Consider the following 24,379-nt stretch of genomic DNA (forward strand, 5'->3'; position numbering starts at 1 on the left):
ATAGAGCTTTAAAGCACTCTCTAAGCAGTTTACAGAATCAGCAACAATCTGGGTCCTCATTTTACCAATCTCAGAAGGATGGAAGGCTGAGTCAATCTCGAGCCGGTTTGAATTGAACTCCTGGCTATGGGCAGAATCAGCCTGCAATTCTGCATTCTAACCACTTTGCCATAACGTTGTCTTCTGCTTCTTCCCACAGTTATTAATTCCCAAGAGAGCGGATGCTGCTTTGAATGGTAGGTGATTCTCCAAATTACAGTTGCTTCGTCATGGGTACAATCTGAATGACAGAGATATGGTATCTGAATCGTCAGACTCTGAGCTGGATTTTTCCTCCTTAAGTCTTTTTCAAACAAAAGGTGGTGGAGTGGGTAGCAGGGGATACCCAGGAGAATACATTTGGTGCTTGATACATTAATATGCAATCAATTATTAAATCTGGTAGTCAAGAATAGAATCCCCAAATGAAACGGTAGCATATAATAAGCAGATTGCGATCATCTTAATGGCTTGTAGACGTCCCATAAGCATCTGTCTGTCTAGTGTAAGAACCTTTTATCATAAGCTTTATCTTCAACAGGGCCAATTGCTTTGGGAATGTCAGTGGGAACTCCGCATCTGGCACCCCAAGGGCATATTCAGAACCCAAAATGTGCAAAACTATTGCTTTCAGCAAGCAAGCATTATAAATTAATACACACGCTATAAATCCTTTGATATCATTCAGATATTGATCAACCCCATTTCCTTAAGTACTTCTGAGCATATTTGTGTGAAGTATCTACACACACACACACACACACACACACACACACACACACACTATTTAAAGGAGAAGAGGGGATTACGCTGTTTCAGGGAAGGGAGTAACACCGATGGTTGGAAATGAACAACTGCATCACTATATGCCCATCTCCATCTCCACTGCTGAGGAATATGCATCCATCCATAATGTGATTTCATTGGACACTAGCTTAATTTTTCTAAACATGGGGGGAGAAAACACAAACACAAATACAACATTCCCCAGAATCCTCTTCTTTCTTGTATTATAGGGGTAGTGTTCATGATTAACCCTTAGCCTGGTGCTTGATGCAAACCTAGGTTTTTGTTGTTGGCCACCAGCAGATTCGGACAGTGAGAAGGTTGGGGAGGAACATGGGCCAGTCCTGGAGTCTGGGGAAGGCTCTGATGAGAGCTCTGTGTCGGAGGCAGAGAGGGGGGCGGGGCCGTCTGACAGTTATCAGCTGCCTTCAGAGTCAGACACCAGTGAGGCAGATGAACAGCTGGAGCCTGTTCCCAGTGTGTGCACGCTCAGAGTGGCCAGACGAAGGGAACAGCTAAAGAACAGGGGTCGAATTGAGAGTAAGGCCACAGGTGGACAGTGAATGGCCCCTCCAAGAGGGAATAAAAGAGGAGCGAAAGGATAGTGGAGTTTGCAGGAGACAATTAATCCATTCCTGCATTCTTGCCAAGTATTGCGGCATCTGAAAGATATCAGCCTGGCCACTCTCCAAGCATGATAAAGGTCGGTAATTGTGAACTATCTTGAAAGACTATGGGCTGGGACTTTGCTAGAGAGGAATTCACTGCAAATCAAATAAAAGAGGTTTATCAGGACGAGGACTTGACTTTGTGCTGCTGGGGAAGCCTAGATCAGAACAGGTTGTTTTTTTCATCAGCACAACATTCTCAGTTAGATCAGACTGGTGGGAGCCGGTTAATGTTTTGTAGCATTAAATCCTCTTTCTTTCCCATAGAATGCTTCCTGTTCCAAGGGAAGACAAGCTGCAATCCTTCCCTTACCACTAGGCCTCTTCAGATGTCCCTTACTAGGAAAGAACCTCAACGGAACATGACAGAACAATATTTACCTCCTCCCCGCTACTCAGAAAGTGTCTATTGCCCTATTCCGCTGCCACTTATTGACTCATCCTGATACTGTGACCAAGGTCTCTTGCTACCAACTTTACTACCAGAGTTATGTGGTTTTGAGCAGAGAACATTGTGGATGGTGTTGCGTCCTCCTGACGCAGCCGGTAGTCAAGCCACGCCTTGCAGAAAGCCGATTGGTCCTGGCGCGGCTGGCTGCCGGCAGGAGAATTGTGGTTCTCCCATTGGCCAGCCGCCTGACAGCTATTCGTATAAATAGCTGTCAGGCAGCGCTGTCCAGCACGTGTGTTCTGAACTGACTGTTGAGTTGCACCTGTTAATAAAGTTCAGTTATTTTACCTCAGTGCCTCCTCGTATCTAAAAAATGGCGACGAAGGTTTCAGGTTTCGTTTTATTTATATGCCGCCCTATTCCCAACGGGACTCAGGGCGGCTCACAAACCCAAGAGGGGAAGGGAAATATAAGAACTACAAATACAAACCTTTAAAATAACCAACAGACACACAATCGAGAGGGGAAGGGAACTCATCAACCCCAGGCCTGCCGACACAGCCAGGTTTTAACAGCTTTACGGAAGGCCTGGAGAGAGGTGAGGTTCCGAATCTCTGCGTGGAGTTTGTTCCAAAGGGCCAGCGCTGCCACAGAGAAGGCCCTCTCCCGGGTAGTAGCCAGATGACATTGGCTAGTAGATGGAACCCGGAGGAGGCCAACCCTGTGCGATCTAATGGGTCTTTGGGAGGTAATTGGCAGCAGGCAGTCTCTCAAGTACCCAGGTCCAATACCATGAAGGGCTTTATAAGTGACGATTAGCAACTTGAAGCGTATCCGGAGACCAATTGGTAGCCAGTGCAGCTCGCGGAGGATAGGTGTAATGTGGGTGTACCGAGGTGCACCCATAATTGCTCGCGAGGCTGCATTCTGGACGAGCTGAAGTCTCTGAATGCTCTTCAAGGGCTGCCCCATGTAGAGCGCATTGCAGGTGGGATCGGTGGAGGTGGCCTGGGCGATGTCAGAAGCGGAGAGTGGCAGCTCCAGGTCATCTACGAGGAAGACGCCGGAGGCCCTGGAGGGGGGCAGGGTCGGAAAGCGGAGTGGGCAGCGGACACCGGTTCAAGGCATCTACATGGCCCATATCCTTACCTGGCTGGTAGTGCAGCCGGTAAGAAAAGACAGCGAGGAATTCAGACCAGCGGGACATGCAGGGTGAGAGAATGGGGGAGGTGTGATCCCTCGCGAGGATGCTGAGAAGGGGCTTATGGTCCGTGAGGAGGGTGAACGGAAGGCTAGGCATCTTTTTACCACTTAATGGCATTTCTACAGTAGGGTGAATAAAAGCCAGAATCAGACCCAATGCCTCTATTCACCAGTATTCAATCTTCTCCTCTCTGTCTCTGTCTCTCTGTCTGTTTCTCTTTTGCCATTTCCCCCCCCTCTCTCTCTCCTCTCTCCCCGCCTCTCTCTCATACACAAACACACGAGTGGTTGGTTTCCTTTTTTTTTTTTACTACCGGTTCACTCGCTTGCATCCGGAAGCATCCGGGCAGGTGGTCGAAGCATCCTGCTGCTGCCACTACCTATTCACCCAATCCAGGCCAAAGAGGGAGCAACCCACTTCACTCACTCACACACACACACTCACACACACACACCACATCTTGGAAAGCACCAATGTCATCAGCTCAATCTTTTCGAAGTCTTCTCTTCTCAACATCTAGGAGGAATGGCTTTAAAATGTATCTTTTTGTGTCAGCTGCAATGGCCTAGAAGTGGAGCTCTCGCCTCACAATTAGGAGGTTGTGAGTTTGATCCTAGGTAGAGGCAGATGTAGGGTCTCCTGCTTGGGTAGGGGGTTGGACTAGATGACCTGCAAGGTCCCTTCCAACTCTGTTAATCTGCTGCTTCAAGGTATGTATTTACAGGCAGTAGGAAGTGTCAAATGGCACACCCAATGTTTATCAGATATTCATCTGTGGATTAGGGCAATTTACACTTCCCAATCCTTCATAAAGCAGTTTAAACACAACAGGAACAGAGCAAGTCTGTAAGGAACACCAAAAGTGATTGGAGCCCAAATTTCAGCAGACCAATAACAGAATATAAAGAACAACATCCAGGGCGTATCTTGTCTCCTCTGGACTCTCAACAATGGTGGGGTAACAAAAATCCTGACCCACCTCATGTCATACAAATGGAAATAAAACAATTAGTGTGCTTGATCCATTGATTACAGTTTGCAAAAAATCTGAGCAGTTACTATGAGGAAAAGCTTTCCAAACCACCATTCCTATGTAACCTTTAAAAGTCATGAATTGCAAAGGTGAAATTATAGTATGTTAGCAGCCATATTGATTTCTTCCCAAAAGTTGTCATTCAGGTTTATGTGGGAGTGGATGGAAGAACACAAAAATCAAAACAAAGCATATGTACAAGCTTCAGCAACAAAAATGTTCCAAAAATTGAACCACTTACAAAGCTTAAATTTTATTTCATCAGTTGTTTCCAAAGCAGCAATTCTTAATTCTTTTAATGACTCCTTTGCTATCAGCTATTCATTATTGAGCTGTGTGGTGTCAACATTCTGGTCCAGAGGAAATACTTTATTTCAACTTTTAGACCTAATAAACTAGAAAGCACAATTTATCTCTTTATTGTGCCTTAATTAAAAAAAAAATCATAATCAGCAGTCTTACATGATTTCAGCCCCAGGATACTATATCTGTGGACAGATATGTTGGGGTTTTTACAAAGCTTTCTCGGGGCATTGCAGATAAAGCATCTTTAAGGGGGCAGCGGTGAGCCATGGTCACTCATGGAAGTTGAGGGAATGAATCAACCTTTTGAATTATTGCTTGCTAGAAAAAAGAAAGAAAAATAGGTTTGATTATTATAGACTTCATAGCCAAAGTTGCTTTCTTGCTATAAGTAGGGGTGGACTGCTGAGGGTTCGCAGGGGTTCTAGAGAACCTCTAGCTATGATTCTATGCAGTTTGGAGAATCTCCAAATCTCACTCTTGGCTGGACCCACCCACCCCCTCCCCCCTCCCAGGAGTCCCCATATGGCCTGTTTTGGATGCAGGTAAATGCAGGACCCACGCCAGGGATGGATCCCAGCTTCTGTTAATGCCAGTTTGCTCAGGGACACACTTCATGCATGGGCACGCTTGATGCGCACTATGTGTGCATGCACAATAGTAAAAAAAATTGCTTCTGCGCATGCGCAGAAGCATAAAACAAGATGGTGCCACCTATGGCGCTGCTGATAGAACTGGTTCGGGGGCATGGCCAGCTGAGTTATTACCTACTTGGCCGAACTGGTTTGAATCAGTAGGAACTCACCTCTGGACAGAAGCTCAGGGAGGGTGAGAAATGGGCCTGTTTCCAGCTTCCAGAGGCCTCCAGAGCCTGGAGAGGCCATTTTCACACTCCCGGAAAGCTTGAGGAGGCCGACTAGGCCACCATGGCCATGCCCACCCAGCAACTGAGCAGAGAACCCCTTGCTAAAATTATTGAAGTCCACCCCTGGCTATAAGTGATGTTCAAGAGCAAAGCTGTCAAACTCACGGGCTGGATTCGTCACATGCTGGCCATGCCCACCCCCGGTTTTAGCAAAGGGGGTAAAAGTCCTGATACGTTACGTGATGCCGCCGTGACGACATGAGTTTGACACCCCTGTTCGAGAGGGTTAATATTGGTTAAAGCAGCTAAGCAGCCAAAATGGTTTGCAAACCCAAAGCCAACCTGAATAAAAAGGCCACAATGTTCTTAAAACAAGAGAAAAGCCACTGGAAATCCACTTTCTTCGCACCCTACATCCTAAATTTTAAAAGGACAGCACCCACGAGATTTTTTTGGGGGGTAGATCTAAGAGCAACAGTATGGAAAAATCAGGAAACCAGATCAAGATCAAGTGTGGGACAGCATTTAATGGAGGTTTTGAAAAATATGGAGATTGCTAGACTTAAGACTCATTGAGTATTATATCGAACCTTATTGATTTGACTATGGACGGCTGCTTCAATGCCACCAATAGAGAGACATTCCATGCCTCCTATAGGCAGATCGACCCTTTGAATTTAAGGCACTTTCAAGCTTATTTAAACATCATTTGCTCTGGGCTCAGAAACGTACACTTTAATGCATTTGAATCGGCGGTTATCTCATTTCCTATACCGTATTACATATGGTCCTGGGTTATTGGAGAGCTCATTACAATTAAGACTCATTGCTTTACATTTTTAGCATTGTTGTAGGCTCTTCGTGGATTTCTGGGGTGACAAGTTGCCTTCGGGCTATTTCTAATTGAAAAGATTGGTCTACTGCTGCAAGGACAAGTAAATTGGATAGGAGAACTGCCTCCCTTTCAGCTAAGTTTCAAAAGCCTTTGCAAATAAATCTCTATCATCTCTGCCGCCATCTCTATCTCTCTATCAATCCTCTCTATCTTTCTCCATTGCTATCTATCATCTCCATTATTTCTCTCTATATCATTTCTTTATGATCTCTATCTCTCATCTGTCTCCATCTCTATCTCTCTATCAATCCTCTCTATCTATCTCCATTGCTATCTATCATCTCCATTATTTCTCTCTATATCATTTCTTTATGATCTCTATCTCTCATCTGCCTCCATCTCTATCTCTCTATCAATCCTCTCTATCTATCTCCGTTGCTATCTCTATCATCTCCATTATTTCTCTTTATATCATTTCTTTATAATCTCTATCTCTCATCTGTCTCCATCTCTATCTCTCTATCAATCTTCTCTATCTATCTCCATTGCTATCTCTATCATCTCCATTATTTCTCTCTATATCATTTCTTTATAATCTCTATCTCTCATCTGTCTCCATCTCTATCTCTCTATCAATCTTCTCTATCTATCTCCATTGCTATCTCTATCATCTCCATTATTTCTCTCTATATCATTTCTTTATGATCTCTATCTCTCATCTGCCTCCATCTCTATCTCTCTATCAATCCTCTCTATCTATCTCCATTGCTATCTCTATCATCTCCATTATTTCTCTCTATATCATTTCTTTATAATCTCTATCTCTCATCTGTCTCCATCTATCTCTCTATCAATCTTCTCTATCTATCTCCATTGCTATCTCTATCATCTCCATTATTTCTCTCTATATCATTCCTTTATGATCTCTATCTCTCATCTGCCTCCATCTCTATCGCTCTATCAATCTTCTCTATCTATCTCCATTGCTATCTCTATCATCTCCATTATTTCTCTCTATATCATTTCTTTATGATCTCTATCTCTCATCTGTCTCCATCTCTATCTCTCTATCAATCCTCTCTATCTATCTCCATTGCTATCTCTATCATCTCCATTATTTCTCTCTATATCATTTCTTTATAATCTCTATCTCTCATCTGTCTCCATCTCTATCTCTCTATCAATCTTCTCTATCTATCTCCATTGCTATCTCTATCATCTCCATTATTTCTCTCTATATCATTTCTTTATGATCTCTATCTCTCATCTGTCTACATCTCTATCTCTCTATCAATCCTCTCTATCTATCTCCATTGCTATCTCTATCATCTCCATTATTTCTCTCTATATCATTTCTTTATAATCTCTATCTCTCATCTGTCTCCATCTCTATCTCTCTATCAATCTTCTCTATCTATCTCCATTGCTATCTCTATCATCTCCATTATTTCTCTCTATATCATTTCTTTATAATCTCTATCTCTCATCTGTCTACATCTCTATCTCTCTATCAATCCTCTCTATCTATCTCCATTGCTATCTCTATCATCTCCATTATTTCTCTCTATATCATTTCTTTATAATCTCTATCTCTCATCTGTCTCCATCTCTATCTCTCTATCAATCTTCTCTATCTATCTCCATTGCTATCTCTATCATCTCCATTATTTCTCTCTATATCATTTCTTTATAATCTCTATCTCTCATCTGTCTCCATCTCTATCTCTCTATCAATCTTCTCTATCTATCTCCATTGCTATCTCTATCATCTCCATTATTTCTCTCTATATCATTTCTTTATGATCTCTATCTCTCATCTGCCTCCATCTCTATCTCTCTATCAATCCTCTCTATCTATCTCCATTGCTATCACTATCATCTCTATTATTTCTCTCTATATTATATCATATAAGAGCCAAGGTGGCGCAGTGGTTAAATGCAGCACTGCAGGCTACTTCAGCTGACTGCAGTTCAGCAGTTCGGCTGTTCAAATCTCACCGGCTCAGGGTTGACTCAGCCTTCCATCCTTCCGAGGTGGGTAAAATGAGGACCCGGATTGTTGGGGGCAATATGCTGACTCTGTAAACCGCTTAGAGAGGGCTGAAAGCCCTATGAAGCGGTATATAAGTCTAACTGCTATTGCTATCTCTATCATCTCTATTATTTCTCTCTATATCATTTCTTTATTATCTCTATCTCTCATCTCTATCAACTCCTATCTCTCTACCAACTATTTCTCTATGCCCCACCCTCTCTCATCTATCTAATATATTTAAACTATCTTGGTTTACCCCTATCCCTGCCCCGCCCCTGCCCCTATCCCAATCCCTACCCATAGGTGGGTTCCTACCGGTTCGCACCAGTTTGGGTAAACCAGTAGTGGAAATTGTGACTGGGTTACTGAACCAGTAGGGACGGCAGGCTGGCCATGCCCCTGTACCGGTTCCCTGGTTACCCATGCCATTGCCGGCATGGTTTTTACTCCGTCTTTAATGTTCTGCGCATGCACAGAACAATTTTTCATCAACTGCACACTTGTACATTGCATGCGTGGGGCACTTGAGAGCGTGTGTGCAAAAAAGCACGCACAGCGAACCAGAAGTAAGGCCGGCAGCAATCTATTCCTATTTCTATCTCCTATCTCTATTTCTTATCTCTGGCTCCTGGCTTTTTGCAGGAAGAAGCTGACAGCTACTGAATGGGGAGAGCAGGAAAAAGAGAGAAAGAAAAAAGATTGGCCCAAAGAGAGAGAAATCGTTCCCTCTATTCATATTTCACTTTGCCCACTCCACCCTCTGTTTTTCGTTCTATCCGTTAATCCACATTCTTAACAGATTGTCCCAATGGGAACACAATTCTGGACAAGAAAAAACGACAACCCTCCAGCTGTGTGCTCCTAAATCAGAGAACGAAGGACTAAAGCCTTAACTTACCAGTAGGAGAAGTCTCTGGCCTTCCATGCATCAATCACCTGCGAAATGTCTCCTACAACTTGACCATTGGGCAGCGTGAGGTCATCAGAAAGGTCACCATTGAAGTTTCTGCAGGAGCCACACAGCTTGCCTGCCAGGCTGTCCTTGACCTTCACAGTCACTTTTCCTTTGAGGTCAAAGAGAATCTGAAGAGCTGCCCCATGTCTAATTGTGACCACATCTTCAACTATGCTCACAGACACCGTTTTCAAAGGGGAAGCTGGAAGTTGCACCTGTTGTCCATTCACCTGCACAGAGAGTCATCGTGGGAGATGTTAAGTTTATTGAAATGCTACGTCTTCAAATGAGGGTCAGGGTGCAAAACTGGGGGGAAACGGTCGAATCAGAGCGGGTGATAGCAAAATTAGCCAGAATTGCCCTTGCGTTTGTTTTAGAGGTAAGAGATAAGAGTGGAAAGAAAGACAAACAAAAATAAATCACAGAATAGAAGGTACCTTGGAGGTCTTCTAGTCCAACCCGCTGCTCAGACAGGAGACCCTATGCCACTCCAGACAAATGGTTGTCTAATTTCTTCTTAAAATCTCCAGTGTGATTCCATCACAAATACATATACACACACACAACTGGCTGAAGAAAACACCAATCTGCATTGTCCGCCAGGACACCAATTTCATGCAGTTAGTTCTTGACTTCCAACCTTTGTTTAGTGACAGTTCAAAGTTACAACAGCCCCCCCAAAAAGTGAATTATAGTTGGTTTTTCACACTTACAACCATTGCGGCATCCCCGTAGTCGCATGATTTAAAATTCACACTCCTGGCAATTGTGACCTTCCGGTAATTAAAGTCATATTTAGGATGGTGGCACTATCCTAGGGCCATGTGATTTTTGTGACCTCCCAGTAACCAAAGTCAAAGGGGCAGGCCAGATTCATTTAATAACCCTGTGGCTTCCTAAACAACTGCCCTTAACAACTACAAGCAAGAAAGCTCATACGAAAGGGGCAAAAACTTGTATGAAATGAAAAATGGCTTCCCTGTATGAATTTCAACATGAAAATACAGAAGATTTAATTCATTTTCCTTTGTTAATACCTGTTAACTAACACACTAAATTCACACTTGGTCTTTACACCATTTCTGTTAATATTTAATGGAAATTTTAAAGGAAGGTTTAACTCAGGGAGGGGGTGCTTACGATCCCACAGATTCCCTTTCTGTCCCCTTCAGAACCCCTCTGATTATTATGAATGCTGTTTTGTGAAAGAAAACAACACAAAAATGATGTGTGAGTCCTAAAAAAAAACAATACAGTTTTTAAACAAAGCATGGCTTCAAAATTCCTCCCCTCAAAAAAATAAAATAAAAGGGGGGAGGGGCAAACTAGAACTGGGCACAATCAGACCTTCCAGAATATTCCATCAAATTTATGGACAAAGATTGAGTAGTTGAATGGCCACTAAACAAGTGATTGTAAGTTGAGCACTACCTGTAGTAAGCTAGCGTGTACACATCGGGATGAAATTCAAATTCAGTTGTGCATTGTTTCTCAACTGTGGCAGCTTTAAGGTAGGTGGATTTCAGCTAGCTGGGGAATTCTGGGAATTGAAGTCCACCTATCTTAAAGCTGCCATGGTTGAGAAACACTGTATTAAGGTGTTTGCCTCCCCCACAAGTTGCCTTTGGTTACAGCACCAAGAATCGCCAACTCAACCTCTCTTACCCAAACTTCCTTGTCTTGATTGACAGCGAGAAGAGCCTCTCGGAAGAAGACGTAAATGGTAGAGACTGAGCTCATTTTACTATTGCAGCGCCTGAAATCCACCACCAGCCGAAACCATATTTGGACTGCTTCGTCACAGAGAGAGGCCATCACATAGGCACCGTCATAAAGTATTGTCCCAGAGACACCATCAAAGGTGGTCAGTTTTCCTTCCAAGCTGAGGTGGCATTCCGCTTCCTGCTTGAAGCACCCATGTCGGCCATTTTGGAGGGCGCAAACCTCCCCTTGAGGGCAGCTGGTTTTATTGCAGGCAAGCTGGCCTGGCGCATGGCAGGTGCATTTTTCCGAACAACCCCTGGAGAGAATGCTTTCTTCAGCCTATGGCAGAAGGTGGGGCCAAACAAAAAATAATTCATAAATATTAATGTCCTGGAAATGATTTGTTTAAAACCTCAGAGATTTCACTTTACATCGAAAGAGCTGAAATTTTAATCTTCTACCCTTAAAAGGATGGCCTGTCCGTCTAAACCAGGGCTGGTCAACTTTCACAACTTTAAGACTTGCGGACTTCAACTCCCAGAATTCCCCTGCCAGCCTGACAATCACACAACTGGCTGGAGAATTCTGGGAACGGAAGTCCACAAGTCTTAAAGTTGCAAGGTTGGACATCCCTGATCTAAAAGTGCTTTTTTTTTGGAGGGGGGGGGATATATCAAGAAATAAATCCTGCGATGCTCTTCTGTATCCATCCTCCATTACACTAACTCTGCACATACCTTTTCTGTCCAGGATGTGACAGTTTCTGTGTCAATTTCCAGTTGGGAAAAGAAGCCCTTCTAATTATTGGAGCATTATTGGACTTTTGCATATTTAAGACCATGCATAATTTAACTGCATTTAAATAGGCAGATGTTACAGATTCTCAAACTGAAAGACAAGTAGATTGTTCCAGGTGACTTATTTGGCAGCATCTCAGTTTAAAGTTTTTATCACACCCCTGCAAGGGTGGGCATTATTGGATAGTTCTAACCTCTTCTATAGAAGAGGTTCCACAAATCTACAGTGCCGTTCAGAACCGATTCCAGCTCCCTCCCCCTGCCCGTCCGGACATCATCAAGATGAAGAGCGAGAGGAGGAATTCTGGGAGTTGAAGTCCACAAGTCTTAAAGCTGTCAAGTTTGAACACCCCTGGGTTTTTTTTTCTAAAAGGTTAGAGGTGCAAGGGTCTTGTAACTTGACAGCTTTAAGACTTGCAGGCTTCAAATGCCAGAGTTTCTGAGCCAACATTTTGGTTGCTAAGCAAGAGCATTGTTAAGTGAGTTTCACCACATTTTACAACTTGGCCATGCCCATCCAGTCACATGACTGCCAAACCACTGCCACTCAGTCACATGGCTGGCAAGCCACTCCCACCCAGTCACATGGCCAGCAAACCACTCCCACCTGGTCACATGGCTGGCAAGCCACTCCCACAAAGCAGGCCACACCTACAGAAGAGGTTCTAAAAAAAATTGAAACCCACCACTGTACCCCCGGTATATGTGTGTGCATCAGACCAGAAGAGCTTCTAGGCCCTCTTTTCTTGGCACCACTTCAGCTCTGCACATTCATGAAACAGCTCAGTTCTGGCCGGTGGTAGGTTACAGGTGGTACGCCCCGGTATGGGTGTACCGGAGCCAGCCTGGAGCACCAGATACCGTTCTGGTATAGTGCTCTGGAGGGCCCGTCCGCCTGAGCTCTTTACCTGTGTTTCAAAGCTTCTGCGCTGCCGCACATGTGCATGGCGCATATAGCACCTGCGTGATGCTCCGCGGAACAGCTGCAGCGTCACGGAGCATTTGCAGAGGTGCTAAGACGTGTGCACATGCTGTGCACGTGTGTTGGATGAGGATGAGGATTTGAAACCCACCACTGGTTCTGGCACCAACCTTCATGTAGCGTCCGTCATGTACACAGCCACAGTGGTCCAGGGATATGCACTTTTCCCCATCAGAAACGTAGCCATCATTGCACTGGCAGCCTTCAAAGCATTTTTCGGTACATTGGACGGGAGAAGATAGACCAGCACAAGTAAAATCACAGGATCTGGTACAAAGCTCATAGTGGCTGTTCTGTGGGCAAGTAAAGGCTGAGGAAAGAAGGAAAGCAGAGTGAGAGAACCTCAATGTAATGTGTCCATGATTGTCATGCTTTGAGAAAAGAGATGGCTTAATTGCAGGTATAATAGCAATAGCAATAGCAATAGCAGTTAGACTTATATACCGCTTCATAGGGCTTTCAGCCCTTTCTAAGTGGTTTACAGAATCAGCATATCGCCCCCACAGTCTGGGTCCTCGTTTCACCCACCTCGGAAGGATGGAAGGCTGAGTCAACCCTGAGCCGGTGAGATTTGAACAGCCGAACTGCTGAACTGCAGTCAGCTGAAGTAGCCTGCAGTGCTGCGTTTAACCACTGCACCACCTCGGCTCCTTCCTAATAGGGGATGAACATCTGCATTGTCATGATCTACATGGCCAAAATGACTAACTTAATCAGATCCTAAGCCTAATTTCAAAACTCTTCACAGGATATCAGGTTCTATCTTTAGTAAGAGACACTTTCCTCCTTTTCATGTAATCAGCTCTTAGAACAAAGAAGAGGGTGTCAATAATAACTTTAACATAGGATGCCCATATTGGAATGTCTTGGAAGAAAATGATATACTTGTTGTCCATATAGTCACCAGAAGTTGAGCTTGGTGGCGCCTCCCTGGTGCAGTGGTTAGAGTGCAGTACTGCAGGCTACTTCTGCCACTTGCCGGCTGCCTCCAATTTGGCAGTTCAAATCTCACTAGGCTCAAGGTGGACTCAGCCTTCCGTCCTTCCGAGGTGGGTAAAATGAGGACCCAGATTGTTGGGGAAAATATACTACTCTGTAAAATGGCGTAGAGAGGGCTGTACAGCACTGTAAAGTGGTACATGAATCTAAATGCTGTTGCTACTGACTATGACGCCACAGGCTTCCTACATCTCCATCTACCATGAGATGCCAATGGATCACAGAAAATATGATCCTCAGTAGAAAAAGATTTACCTCCCGCGTGCTAAATGAAGAGATGATAAGGAGGATCTTTGGCATATTAAAATAGTGGTTAGCTAAGCTATCTTTACGCTATCAGAGAAAGGTGAAAAGCAAAGATAAATTAGACTGCCATTGGCTGAGCTGGTCATATCACAGATAAGATAAATCTGGCAGGGAAGACAAGAAAAGCCACAAATAAGAAAAAGGAGTTCACCGATTTCTACACTTATATGTCATCAAATAATTGTAAGGTTAAACTCTTTTAACCTTTCGAAAAGCACTCAAGACCTGGGGTAAGGTGAGTTTTGTGAGATGAACCTCCTGTAGGCTGCATGGGAAACGTTAGCTAGGGTGCCAAATCTTTTCGCTTTAATATTTTGGATTTCATGATATTTTTTTATTGTACGTAGATGTGGTTGTGAGCTGCCCACAGTTTGGCATTTGGCACAAGATTTATTTAAATCAGAGGTGGGTTGCTCCCGGTTGAGAGCAACACTCTAACTTCTAGAGCAGGGGTATCAAACTCCATTTAATTGAGGGCCACATCAGGGTTGCGTTTGGCCTCTGGGGGCCAGGATGGGCTTCACCAGGATGGGTGTGGCCAGCTCGACATCACTCATGTCGTGGTGGCCCAAGCTCTCTTCCAGCAAAACTGGGCTCCCGGTCTCTGTTTCAGCTGGGATGGCCTCCTGCAACCCTGTGCCAGTAAAAATGGAGCTTGGGAGGGCCCTGCATTGCTCTCCTGAGCTCCATTTCCACTGGCAGAAGGTTGCAGGAGACCATGGCAGCTGAAAACGGAGCCCAGGAGCCCTTTTTTTTGCTGGCAGAAGTACCATGGGGCAGTCCTCTGCTGTTTCCAGGGCAGCCCTGTGGGCCAGATTCAAATACCCCACAGGCGTGATCCAGCCCCCGGGCATTGAGTTTGACACCCCTGTTTTAGAGATATTCAGGATAAATGGGTGAATGAGAGACATAAGCAAAGGAGTAAAAGGATCCTAAACAGCTCTGGATCAGTGGTTGAGCATAGCAGAAGCAGATCCATTTCTCAACTCACGGCAAAGAACGGCTGTCCTCCAGCTCTTGATAGTGGCACCAGCTGCTTGGCACACAGCTGCGTAGGCCTGCAGGCTTTGGCAAAGAGCTTCTTTGGCTCCGTGAGCAGCGCACATTTCATACAGGCAGAGATTAAAATACTCTTCAGGCTTCACCAGGAGATGGCAGGCTTCAAAAGGGCCTGAGGAGGACTTGATCAGCCCACAAGAACTCTCCGCCTGATACGGACTGATCTGAGCAGCATTGCAGGAGGGACAGTTCTGCCCGCAGCCATCCGAGCAACTGAGGCTTCCTGCTGACACTTTCCAGGAGGCTCCAAACATGGTCACATTGGTGGTGCTGGTTCCATCAGGTAGTTGGAATTCGTCTCGCCTCTCCCCGTTGAAGTTGCCACACAAGCCACATACCTGTCCTTGGTACATGCTAGGGATGGTCAGAAGGATGATTTGGGAAGAATCATAGAGAACTTTCAAACCAAAGTCGGTCTGGATCACAACGTTCTTCCCCTCCTGATGGATTAAAATGGATCCTCTCTTCATCACCAGTGGCAGGGTGTAGGCTTCTTCATTCACCTATGCAAAAAGAAGAGAAAAATCCATGTGAGATTTAATTGACAGGAAGATTTACCGTGTTTTCCCTGAAAATAAAACCTACCTTGAAAGTAAGTCCTAGCTTGATTTTAATATGGGTGCCCAATATAAGCCCTACACCTAAAATAAGCCCTAATTAAGACCCACTCCAGGGTGCATGGGTAAAAATTAAGCTGGGGGGGATGGGGGTGGACCTGCCCTACTACTTACCTTCAGACAGTTGCAGCTAGGCCTTGCATACCCCAATACCTGCCTTGACAGCCCATTTCTTCTGCAGCTGATAACAGAGGTCCGAATTGATCCAGATCTCTGTAATTGACTGCAGAGGTCTTCAGGAAAGCCTTGCCAGCCTTGCCAGCTGCAGAAGAAGTTTCTGAAGGCCACTGACAGTGAAAAGGAGGCCAGGGGTGACCTGCATAAGTGAGGTTAGTCAATGGACAACATCTCTGCCCTGAGAAAAAAAAGGCCTGGTGCCTTTTTTGGTGGCAGAAAAAAATATATGACAAGGTCTTATTTTCGGGAAAACGCAGGTAGCATTTATTAGATTTTCTTTCTTCCACTTTTGTGACTTTCATAAGTAACTCAAAGTGGTGAATATACATAATACACCTCCTGTCAGGGTTCCAAATAGCATCCAAAAGTAAATCAGAGTCCAAGGCAAAATATTGCTCAAAGTTCCAATTTATTAAAGCTTCCTGGTTTTCCCAGCCCAGTTGAAAGTTCAAGATCTGGCCCCCACACCCACAAGTCCACCACACGGTCCAATCTCCCACTGCCACACTGGCAGTTCCACCCATCCAGATCCGGTCAGGTGCAGAGGTGCAAAGACCTTGGCTTTCTAGAAAGAATTTTGTTGTAGCTACATAGCATCTAACTCCGTACAATCCCCCCTCCCATTTTCCCACAATAGAAAATGCATAGCAGAACAATAGAAAGTATGGCAGGACAAAGACCAAAAAGAAAATATAGGCTGCAGGCCTGACACCTTCCTCCTCCTATATTCCCACCATAACAACCCTGTGGAATGGATTGGATTGGGACAGAGTGACTGGCCAAAAGTCACCCAGCCAGGTTTCATGCCTAAGTGGGGATTAGAACGCACTGTCTCCCAGTTTCTAGGCCGACATCTTAACCACTACACCAAACTGGCTCTCTTGAATAGATACACACAACCCACCTTCACATGTTCCCAGGGGGAACAAAAACACAACTGAATTATGTCCAAAGAGTAAATAATGTTTTCATTAGTGTCAACCACAGAAAAATATCCTGATTCCCCCCCCCCCCACAAAAAAAAGTTCTAATTTTGTTCAAGTAAGGAGAATTGATTTTAGATTTTTTCCCCCCAAAGAAGAAGAGCATTTTACTGAAACTGTGGTGGGCAAAGGGTGGTATTCCTGCATTTAATTTGCTATGAGATAACCCTGGCATATGTGTGAATCTTTAGCCATTCACTTTACAATCCTCTCTCCGGCATCCCGACTACGATTAAATTTCAAAGAAAGACATGATGGGAGTTGAAGTTTTTTTGTTTTTTTTTAACTAGCAGTGCAATTTTCTTCCCGAAGGGGGAAATCTCACCCTGGAGGAATTTAAAGACTCTGTCTCCCTTCTATTGCTGTCCTCGAGATGCTTCTCAGAATTTAGAAAGGGCATTTGTACTCAGCTCTGGTTTACACGCCTTCATACAACTTAAGCCTGTTTCTGCATTACTCATTTGCAGCCTCTCACTCAGCCATCACGGACATGATATAGAGCCTGTCTGCATTACTGTTATTTGGGCACACAACTAAGGTTGGATGACTTTAGAAGATGCTATAAATCTCCAGCATGGAAATGACCTTGAAATCTCTGATTCCAAGAAGCACATCCTAGCTCAGTGAAACAGCAAGTAGGTCGAAAAAAGAAACCGACAGTAGAGGGAGACAGACTCTAACAATCTGCGAGTCTGGAAATCTGATGAATGGGCTACGTGAGCAGCTAAAATCAGCGGTCCATTGATGATAAATAGCACGGGAATTCTCTCCTAGTGCTGGTATCACTATGTGGGACTGTGGGAAATTGCAATTGCTAGAACCACAAGGTGGGTGCTGTCGATGCTGGATAAATACATCTTCAGAAGTTAGGAGAGGGTTCCAAATTTGAGAGGGCCTTACTTTCTCAGCAGTGAATATTTCTTACCAGGTTTCTCAGTCAACCTTCATGGAATCATTACTAATTCTTTACACCAGGGAAAGAAGCTAAGCATCATCTAAGTGTAAGAGATTAGGCCTGCTGGACCTGTGCAACAGCATCCCCAAAGTTTAGCAATAACATGTTTTTCCGAAAATAAGACAGGATCTTATTTCCTTTTGACTCCCGAAATAAACATTTGGCCTTATTTTTGGGGAGGTCTTATTATTTTTGAGGTGCAGGAGGCAGAGAGCGTGGTCACCTCATGGCTGCTGCTGCATTGCAATATTTTTGGGGAGGGCTTATTTTGGGGGAAGGGCTTATTTTAGTGCACGCACTCAAAAGCCCAATTGGGCTTATTATTCCGGGTGGTCTTATTTTCAGGGAAACAGGGTAGCAATAGCAATAGCACTTAAGACTTATATACCGCTTGACAGCCCTCTCTAAGTGGTTTACGGAGTCAGACTCTTGTCCCCAACAATCTGGGTCCTCATTTTACTGACCTCGGAAGGATGGAAGGCTGACTCAACCTTGAGCCGGTGAGGATTGAACTGCTGGCTATGGGCAGAGTTGGCCTGTAATGTTGCTTCAACTCTGAAGTAAACCTGGCTGAAGCCATCTTGTCCTGCCTCACAGTTGCCATGAAGCCTGAGATAGAAGTGAGGGGGGAGTAGATAGCCCAGCTTGCAGTCAAAATAAGAAATATGTCATTATAACTGGTGGCTGGTGAAGGAGGAGAGGAGACTGCCAGCCATATTCATTGGACAGCATGACTGATGGCAATGGGCAGAGGTGGGTTCCTACCAGTTCACACGTATTCGGTAGAACCGGTTCGTCAAATCTACCGAACCGGTTAGAAGAGTTTCCACCAGTGGACCTGGAAAGCAGGCCACACCTACAGAAGAGGTTCCAAAATTTTTTGAAACCCACCACTGGTCCTTGGATATGATTATTCTACACTATCATGCTCATATTTATAAAACTCAGTGCCTCTGTGAAAGGTAAGGATGACTACTGCGTTTGTGGTGCAATCAGAACATTGCGTGTGTTGAAGTTGTTTTAACGCAAACCAAAGATGCCTTTTAAAAAACAAGTTTACATCATATTCTTATGCATGCCACTGCTGTGTGTGAGGTAATTTAAGGTGGTTCTGACAAGTGTCATCGGCATCTTCATATCCGGACACATGGGGGGCAAGCCACTCCCATTCAGTCACAAGGGCGGCAAGCCACTCCCACAAAGGAGGCCACGCCCACAGAGTAGGTTCGAACAATTTTTGAAACCCACCACTGGCACTGGGGAAGGGGGAAGGATTAATCTTTTAATTAAGTGAAAACCGCGGGAACTTTCAGAGTTGGCTTTCACTGACAGTGCTGACATGATGTATCCAATAAACATCATTCTTAAAGGAACCTTCCCGCCTTACAGTTCTGCTTTCAATGGGTGTATTACTCGGAATGCTGGCAACTGCATTCTAACCACTGCACCACGAGGGCTAGTTTGTTTAAAGAAGTAGGAAATGTGGTAGAAAAATACCGAAAGGGTTTGGTACTGTTCTGACTGAGGCTTCCCAAGAGCATGAAGCAAACTCCTTGTTCTGACAAAAACCCCTTTTATTAATTTGCTGAGAATTCTGCTCATTCACATCCAGCAAAGTCTTTCAAGGGAGGATTTACAGTCACAGACCTTATCTGGCCTGGAGAGCTGCCAAGGCTGATATCTGCAAAACTTGGCAAGGAGTCTCAGAGAGTCATGAACCAATTAAGCGAACTAATTGTCTCCTGCAAACTCCACTCCCCTTTCGCTCCTCTTTTATTTCCGCTGGGAGGGGCCATTCATCATCCACCAGTGGCCTTACTCCCAAGTCAGCTCCTGTTCTTTAGCTGTTCCCTTCATCTGGCAACTCTGTGCATGCGCACATCGGGAACGGGCTCCAGCTGTTTGTCTGCCTCACTGATGCCTGACTCTGAAGGCAGCTGATAACTGGCTAATATGGCTCTGGCCCCTTCTCTGCCTCCAACACAGAGCCCTCGTCAGAGCCTTCCCCAGACTCCAGGACTAGCCCATGTTCCCCCTCCCCACTCAACCTCCTCCCTGTCTGAATCTGTTGCCAGCTCTGCTGGCCGCTGGCGAGCCACAACAGGTATAAGCAGAAGGAAATACACTGCTGGGTAGGACACCAGACCTACCTGAACCTGCCAAGTCATTCCTCTCTCAAGTCTGATGGCATAACCTCGAAGAGTGATGACAACTGCCTTTGGCACAGCTTTGCCTTTCCGGTTGCTCTCGTTCTCCACCACCACGGAGAAATGGACCAGTTCAGCATTCCTGCCACAGACTTCGACCAAAGTGTAAGAACAAGACCCCAGGAAGTTGAAGACCTCTCCATCCAAAGTGAGGTAGTGGCTCCCACCGGTCACGCTGCATTTGCCCCAGCCACGAGGGTGACAAGCTTGCTTCCCGTTCTCAATCTTGCATTGCTGCTGAGGCCCACAGAAGACCTTCCGACATTCCACGGCCCCGTTTTCTCTACAACGACATTTGTCTTGGCAAGAAGCACTGGGGTAAAATTCATCACCCCTTTTATAATACCTGCCCTGGTACAGACAACCACATTCCCCTATAGGGACGCACTCATCTCCACTCAGGACAAACCCAGCATTGCAATAGCAGCCTTCTTTGCAGGAGGTCTGACATCCATCGGGGGCTGAGAGGCCATGGCAGGTCACAGGGCAGCCATCTCCACAGTGCTCGTAGTGAGAATTATGGGGGCAGGAAAGACCTGAAAAAAACAATTGAATGTTAAAGCAATAGCAATAGCAGTTAGACTTATATACCGCTTCATAGGGCTTTCAGTCCTCTCTAAGCGGTTTGCAGAGTCAGCATATCGCCCCCACAGTCTGGGTCCTCATTTCACCCACCTCGGAAGGATGGAAGGCTGAGTCAACCTTGAGCCGGTGAGATTAGAACTGCTGAACTGCAGATAACAGTCAGCTGAAGTGGCTGCAGTACAGCACTCTAACCACTGCGCCACCTCGGCTCTTCAACCACCTCGGCTCTTCACATATGATTTGTTTAACTATGATTTGCTAACTCAAAAGTGCTTTTTCAGGAGGCAACTGGACTTTTTTCCTTTGAAAGACATTTCACTTCTCATCGAAGAAGCTTCTTCAGTTCTGACCGGATGGTGGGGAATGGAAGGATTTATATTCCTTGCAGACAGCTGGTCATTTGCATCCTTTTAGGGGGGTCATTGAAGCACTTGGAAGTTTATCCAGTGGTGGGTTTCAAAAATTGTTCGAACCTACTCTGTGGGTGTGGCCTCCTTTGTGGGAGTGGCTTGCCACCCATGTGACCGGATGGGAGTGGCTTGCCGCCCATGTGACGGTTCTACCTCTGAGTTTATCCTTCCATTCCTCATTGGAGCCAAGGTGGCGCAGTGGTTAAATGCAACACTGCAGGCTACTGCTAGATCAGCAGTTCAGCGGTTCAAATCTCACCGGCTCAGGGTTGACTCAGCCTTCCATCCTTCCGAGGTGGGTAAAATGAGGACCCAGATTGTTGGGGGCAATATGCTGACTCTCTGTAAACCGCTTAGAGAGGGCTGAAAGCCCTATGAAGCGGTATATAAGTCTACTGCTATTGCTATTGCTATTATCTTGTCAGAGCTGAAGAAGCTTCAATTCCAGTTAAACATCAGGAAGCATTCCCTAACAGTAAGAACTCCTAACCCAGGGGTGGGATTCAGCCAGTTCGGACCAGTTCGCTCAAACCGGAATTTCTGGTGATCAGTTGGCCCCGCCCACCCACCGCTGCGCTAGTGTGCCCTATATTTCTTTGTTTGAAGCCCAGCTGAGAAGCGCAGCAGACTGGATTGCTGTGCCTCAGCTGTTTTACTCAGTAGAAGTTGCAGTAGAAGGTACATTTTAGACCTGTTTTCAAATGCACTGCACGGGTGAGCAAAGCGAGCATGCTTGCATGAAACATGCGCTCAGCGAACCGGTTGTTACACCAATTGAATCCCACCACTTTCCTCACCTTTGGAACAAACTATTTTGATGGAGGTGTCAGCCTCCCTTTTGAGGTCAGAAGATCATCTCTTGAAATCAGGAGTGGGTTTCTTGCCCCGTTCCAACCGGTTCGGTTGGAACGGGGCCGGCGGCGACCTCGTGCACGCGCGCGGTGCACGCATGCGTAGGTTTTAGGTTTTAGGTTTAGGTTTTATTGGGATTTATATGCCGCCCTTTTCCCTGAGGGGACTCAGGGCAGCTTACAACCACAGGGGAGGGGAAGTGCAAGGTCAAAACAAACACTTTGTGAACAAAAGAAAAATAATAAAACACAACTTTCATTCAGCAATCAAACACTCGGGCGGGTAATTGGAAGCCTATCCCCAGGCCTGCTGGGAGAGCCAGATCTTGAGGGCTGCGCGGAAGGTCTGGATCGTGGTGAGGGTGCGGATCTCCATGGGGAGCTCGTTCCATAGGGTCGGGGCAGCAACAGAAAAGGCTCTCCTCCGTGTGGTCGCCAGTCGACATTGACTGGCAGATGGAATTCGGAGGAGGCCCAGTCTGTGCGATCTGATTGGTCGATTTAGTACTAGCGTACTAGCATCTGCGCGATGCTCCAGCTGCTCCTGGACGATCGCGCAGGCGCTGTATGCGTCCTGCGCATGCGTGGAAGCGCAGAACTCATCAAAACCAGGTAAGGACCGTGGGTGGGTGGGCGCGCACTTCGCCGTTCCCGGAAGTTACTTACTTCCGGGTTCGGTGACCAACCGGTTCGCAGGGACCGCCGCGAACCGGTTGAAACCCACCCCTGCTTGAAATGCTAGAATAGTGGATTCTGCATTGGGGAGTGTGGACCAGTTGATTGGTAATGTACCTCCAAAACCTTCATTCCCAGCTCCAACAATGCAGCGCTAAACGAAGCCACAATTCACGATCCACAAACCGTATATGGACTCACATAAGGCAGGAAGCCCAAAGTGTGCCACCTCCATCACAGTTTGGCGCGGCATGTGAAATCAGCTTATAAATAGCAACGGAAACCAAATCAGAATCTCCCTTCATGTAAGAGGAGCTGTGTTGACTTTGCAGGAAGGACTCCTGAGCCTGACAGCTTGTGGGATTTTTGCCAGACCATGTGCAAAGCATCTCACACTCCGGTTAAATTAAGCAGGGTTAAAGTTGAGCCACCGCTTCTCCCTCAAGTTGGCAGCTGTCTGAAAACCGCAGAACTGCAGCGGGCACTTTGACTATTTGATGGTGGGTGAGACTACACTCAACCTACCTGTGGTTTAGAAGTGAGAAGGCCATGTTGCTTTGCAAAGCTGTTTTGGTTTATACTTTGCTTGCACCTCCCTAAGAAGTTTCTGGGGGTAGGGAGGAAATGGATGCTGAGCCATGGTGGCGCATTGATTAAAGTGCAGAACTGCAGGCTACTTCTGCTGGCTGCCAACTGCTAGCAGTTTGGCAGTTCAAATCTCATCAGGCTCAAGGTCAACTCAGCCTTCTATCCTTCCGAGGGGGGTAAAATGAGGACCCAGGTTGTTTGGGGGCAATATGCTGACTCTATAAACCAGTGGTCCCCAACCCCCGGTCCGCGGACCGGTGCCGGGCCGTGGAGTACCTGGCACCGGGCCGCGCATCGGCCGGGGGCCATGATCGCTGCAGCGGCCGGGGGCCATGATCGCTGCAGCGGCCGGGGGACATGATCGCTGCAGCGCAAAGGCTCCTGGGCCGTGCGCAAAAGCTCCTGGGCCGTGCGCAAAGGCTCCAGGGAAGAGAGCCCCGCGCTGGTACGCACGTGATATATAAACAATCAATGTGTCGTCGCGAACAACGCCCCCCCATCCTGCGCGCGCTCAGCGGGCCCACGGTAAAATTATCAAAGGCTGACTGGTCCGCGGTGATAAAAAGGTTGGGGACCACTGCTATAAACCACTGAGAGAGAGCTTGCAAAGCACTGTGAAATGGTAAATAAGTCTAAATGCTAGTGCTAAATGCTAGTGGCATTCCTAATAACCTCCTGGTTATTGGTTTTGGGCAGGAGGTTGGACTAGAAGACCTCCAAGATCCTCTCCAGCCCTATAATTTTATGATCCTATGACTCAAGAGCTGCAAGATGCAAGCATACTCTTGAGATTTGAAGCTCCTCCCCTTTTATGCATGGCTCAGCTCTGGAAGATTTTGACCCCTTCCCATGCATGTCCCCACCTCCATCAAAGGAAATGTTCCTTTGAAGATTTGGATGAGGGATGTCAAACTTGATTTCATTGAGGGTCGCATCAGGGCTATGTTTGACCTCGGGGGCTGGGTATGTGTGGCAAAGGTGGGCATGGCCAGCTTGACATCACTCATGTTGGGCATGCCTGTGGCAACCCGAGCACTCTGCCAGGCAAAATGGGTTGTGACGGCCTCCTGCAACCCTCTGCCAGTGAAAATGGAGTGTGAAAACTCCGTTTTCACTGGTAGAGGCACAGCAGGCGGGTCCTTCGCTGTTTCCAGGGTGGCCCCTTGGGCCAGATCTAAGTACCCCATGAGCTGAATCCAGCCTGGGGGGCTTGAGTTTGACACCCCTGATCTAGACAGTCCTACAATTTCTTTCTTATCAGCCAGAAGACAGTGCAATTGTCTGCATTATGGCTGTGATGATAGTGGCGATCATCATTACTTCCTTATTTATGATCAGGGGGAAAAAAGATCTTACCAGGCGTCCCCAAA

General features: G+C 46.0%; 2 protein-coding genes across 2 annotated transcripts in view; one reads left to right on the forward strand and one right to left on the reverse strand.

Annotated features, from left to right (window-relative positions):
• The window catches only part of LOC116516208 (IgGFc-binding protein-like), a 52,255-nt gene extending 50,053 nt beyond the window's left edge, over positions 1 to 2,202 (forward strand). The window contains exons 14-15 of the mRNA XM_032228629.1: positions 200 to 236; positions 1,761 to 2,202. Of these exons, the coding sequence (XP_032084520.1) occupies positions 200 to 206 (7 nt within the window). The 3' untranslated portion in view covers positions 207 to 236; positions 1,761 to 2,202. The remainder of the gene's footprint in view (positions 1 to 199; positions 237 to 1,760) is intronic.
• Positions 2,203 to 9,053: 6,851 nt separating this feature from the next.
• LOC116515602 (IgGFc-binding protein-like) overlaps positions 9,054 to 24,379 on the reverse strand; it is a 53,368-nt gene continuing 38,042 nt past the window's right edge. The window contains exons 16-19 of the mRNA XM_032227724.1: positions 19,844 to 20,436; positions 14,894 to 15,464; positions 12,708 to 12,907; positions 9,054 to 9,344 (exon numbers count right to left, since the gene is read on the reverse strand). Of these exons, the coding sequence (XP_032083615.1) occupies positions 9,054 to 9,344; positions 12,708 to 12,907; positions 14,894 to 15,464; positions 19,844 to 20,436 (1,655 nt within the window). The remainder of the gene's footprint in view (positions 9,345 to 12,707; positions 12,908 to 14,893; positions 15,465 to 19,843; positions 20,437 to 24,379) is intronic.

Source organism: Thamnophis elegans, chromosome 12 (assembly GCF_009769535.1).
Source record: "Thamnophis elegans isolate rThaEle1 chromosome 12, rThaEle1.pri, whole genome shotgun sequence".
In the NCBI taxonomy this organism is placed as follows: domain Eukaryota; kingdom Metazoa; phylum Chordata; class Lepidosauria; order Squamata; family Colubridae; genus Thamnophis; species Thamnophis elegans.